This window comes from Triticum urartu, chromosome 6A, assembly GCF_056163025.1.
Source record: "Triticum urartu cultivar PI428250 chromosome 6A, HENAU_Tu73, whole genome shotgun sequence".
Lineage (NCBI taxonomy): Eukaryota > Viridiplantae > Streptophyta > Magnoliopsida > Poales > Poaceae > Triticum > Triticum urartu.
The window spans coordinates 52,110,891-52,114,744 of NC_141878.1; the positions used below are offsets into that span (position 1 = coordinate 52,110,891).

At 42.7% G+C, this 3,854-nt stretch overlaps 1 protein-coding gene across 1 annotated transcript; it reads left to right on the top strand.

Annotated features, from left to right (window-relative positions):
- The first annotated feature begins 224 nt into the window (after window positions 1-224).
- On the top strand, window positions 225-3,632 carry LOC147963851 (uncharacterized). Its single transcript, XM_087529732.1, has 4 exons — window positions 225-443; window positions 1,043-1,168; window positions 2,691-2,834; window positions 3,594-3,632. The coding sequence occupies exons 1-4, from the start codon at window positions 225-227 to the stop codon at window positions 3,630-3,632; spliced, it is 528 nt and encodes a 175-aa protein (XP_087385858.1).
- Window positions 3,633-3,854: the final 222 nt, after the last annotated feature.

The window sequence follows — 3,854 nt, forward strand, 5'->3', positions numbered from 1 at the left end:
GGTGGTGTGAACGTGGCCAAAGTAGTACTAATTAAGTCATCCCAAAGTCTAGAGCCGGCCCCTCCGCTTCTCGATTATTAAACTCGTTGTCGGCCGCGTCGTCCTCTTCCCCATCCACAAATCCACAGACGAGGGTTTTCTCCTCCCACGCCTCATCGATCTCCGTGCACCCTTCCCACCGCTGCACCTCCTCCATCGAGATGGCGTGCACATCCGTCGTCGAGATGCCGCGCACCATGGGAGGGATGGACCACACCGGGGGCGACGCCCGGGCCGCCGGCAAGGGGTTGAGCGGACAGCAGGGCCGTCTTGACATCCTCACCGTCGTCCTGGATCTTCATCCAGAGCAGGTGGCTCCTCCGCCGGTGCAGATGACTCTTCTGCCGCGGCTGCTGACTCCTCCGCCTGAGCCCATGGTCGACAGCGACGACGACGGAGAAGAGGTCGGTCATTTATCTTCCTTATTGGGCCAAATCCAAAGTTTTATCTGGTCAGTGCTTTCCTCCTTTTTGGGGGAAGACTAGGGTTTCTGTTTTCCTGCCTAGATTCTGTAGATGTAGGTTCAGGGGTAGGTCCACATGGGTGCATGGGTGTACATCTGTACACACCAATTTTTCGGCAGAAAGTTAAGGAAGGTGTATGCAAGGTAAAAGGACTAAGAGTGGTATAGTTTGTTCACTAAACTTCATGTCAATTCGTATAAAACTTCTTGCTTCTTGGAGCCCAATTACCATTGATTTCATTCTATGGTCATGCAGTAAATAATCCTCATTTTCTGTCATTCATGTCAGTACTATCATTATGATGGAATAGAAATTATTTTCACATGAACATTTCAGATATTAGTCCCTCTGTATCAAAATTATTTGTGGTTTTTTGTTTACGATATAAATTTTTGAACACCCTAGTGTGAAATTCTGGATCGGCTGCTGTCTAGCTAGGTTACATTTGTTGAGCCATGTATATGTCATTTTTTGATCTATATAAGTTATTTTGCTAATAATCTAGCACGGGCGGGCTTGACGTCCTTGTTGTCGTCCAGGTTCTTCGGTCGCAGCAGGTGGCTCATCAGCCGGAGCAGGTGGCTCCTCTGCCGCAGCCGGTTCCTCTGCCGCTGGTTCCTCTTGTGCCTGAGCCTGTGGTCGCCGTCGACGTCGACGAAGAAGACGTTAGTCATCTATCTCCGTTATTATTATTGTAAAATCCTAGGTTTTGTCTGGTTTGTCCTTCTCTATTTTTGGGGAAGGAGAGGGTTTCTTTTTTTCTTTAATCGATGAAATGCCTATCCAGATTCTGTAGATGTGTTACCTAACTTGCTAGGTTACATGTGTTGAGAAATTTAGAGGTCATTTTTTGATCTATATAAATTGTTCTACTAATAATCCGGCTATGGTTGGTTATTGTGCTTACACTATTTCGTTGCTGCACCTCGGAATTGACTTTCCTATATATGCAGATGATTGTGATAATAACATAAAGATTGATTTGCGCTGAGCACGAATTATGCACTAGGAAAATAAGGTCTTAAAATGTTGAGTAAATGCTTTGCTGCTTTTGTTCTTTGAGCACTGATTTTTGGTTTTAATTTAATGATCTATCTAAGTGATTGTGACAATGATTTTAAGCATTGATTATCTCTAAGCAGCGGCTAATGCATAAAGAAGCTGGATTTCATAACTCTTTTACTTGAGCATTGTTAATTAGTTTCTTTGTAAATAAAAATTTTTGGATTGCTTCTTGTCAGAATTCATAATAACTACTTATCTAGAATGTTGAATAGTTAAGGACCATTGACGGCCGGGGTATCAACAGGGGAATCTACCACGACGATAACATGGGGACTTTCAATATCCATGATCCTAACCACACAAAATCTATATCTTACTAGATACAGGGTGGCTCTTTTATGACAATGGACTGGATGCAAGAAAGCAACAGAATGGTCTTATTTATGTAGCAATTTGCGGTTAGCTAACAAGATCCATAAGATAGACAACTGGCAGTATCTTTAAGATAGAGAACCAGGAAATAGTAGCTGGATATTGTAGTCAGATCTTACTAATTGACTAGCAAATACTCCCTCCGTTCCAAAATAGATGACTCAACTTTGTACTAACTTTAGTACAAAGTTAATACAAAGTTGGGTCATCTATTTTCGAATGGAGGGAGTATATCAGTGAGCAAGGGAGGTGTGTTGGAAGCTTGGATAATACATATGTAGTTGATTTTTTACTGTTCTAGAGACGTCTCTCTTTTGCTATATTGCTAAATTTATAGAACTCACTACCTATTTTATCAAGGCATGCACCAGTGACACATCAGCAAGTCATCCATGTAAGTTTTAAATCTTGTTTTTGTATTGGTACATCTTTACGCAGCTCTGCCATGGTACATCATCAGTTCATGCATTTTACGTCGTGAGTGATTTTTTTTTTGCATTAAGTTGTGTGCTCTCATCGTCGTGGTAACTGTGTTGGGTGCTTGGCACATAAATGTATGGTTGATCCTTCATTATTTTCTATTATATGTTATCCCATTGGTTGTTTATGTAGCACCTAATAAACAACACATTTCTTTCATCAAGATCATTTAGGGTTTCGGGTTTACGCTATCATCTATAATATTATGTTTCATAGATTTTGTGCTTGCTAAATTCCCATTATTTACACAACATTTTTTACTACATGTAGATACTATCTGAAGACGTCGATAGTGACGAAGAAGGCCAGATGATCTACATGAATCGCGAGGGGAGGGAGCTTGTCGGTGGTGTGCATGCCAGACGTGTCAGGCCTAGTGCTGGGCGCTACGGATGCCCTTTCTGCAACCGCAAGGTTAATAACACCCGTATAAGTCTTATCCAGCATGCACTCGGACGAGCCGCTAGCCACACCCATGGATATGCTTCCAGGGTGGCACACGCGGCCCTTGCTGAGTTCTTGGAGGGGGTTTAGGGCAGTGCGTGCACCCTGGCAGCCAGAATGGAAGCTCTTTTGGTCTGAACTAGGTTAAGTACTACCTTAGTTTGTGGTATGTTGGCCAGACTTTATGGATGAACTATGTTAAGAAGTACTGTATGCTTACTGTTCAACTATGGTACAACTATGCATGTTAAGTTGTGTGCCGACTACATATCTAACGTACCAGTGCAATGGAATTGCAGCCTTGAACTGCATTCAGCTTGGTAGATGGAAATCCAAGCTTCTCTTATAGCAACCTAGGATTGGAATAATGATGCTTTAGTACTCCCTCTGTCCCAAAATTCTTGTCTTCGATTTGTGTAAATACGGACGTATCAAATCATGTCCTAGTCAAAATTTTGGGACGGAGTATTTTCTTGTTGTTTTTTCAAATTATTGTCACACGCCTTTTAGTTTATGACATCACGTGATGACATTGCTAGCATCACAAATGCATGCGAGACGTGGCGACTATCGATGCGTGGCTAGAGGTTCTAGGCGGCCAACGGTGCATGGTGTGATGTCTACATGGCCACGGAGACCATCGTGTTGGTTGTGGCGTGGCTACATGATGATCACAAAGTCTCGATCCAAGTAATACTATAATGGCCTCTACGTACATTTCTTTCTCAGTTTGAAATTTCTAGATCAATTGATGACAATTTGATCTGATGTTTCACAAGTCTTGAGCACCAGGGTTTATGTACAAAATTTTCAATCCCCAACCCATCCACCCCGGACACGAACTTTGGATTGCATTACGTAGATGTACAAAATCCAGTTCCTAGCGCCTGCCCCAAGCGCCTACGATTGTGATTTTTTTCCAGGATCCTAATTAAGCGCCTAAATAAGCCAGCTGCATTGTAGGTGCCCAATGCCGAAGTATTTCCGCTA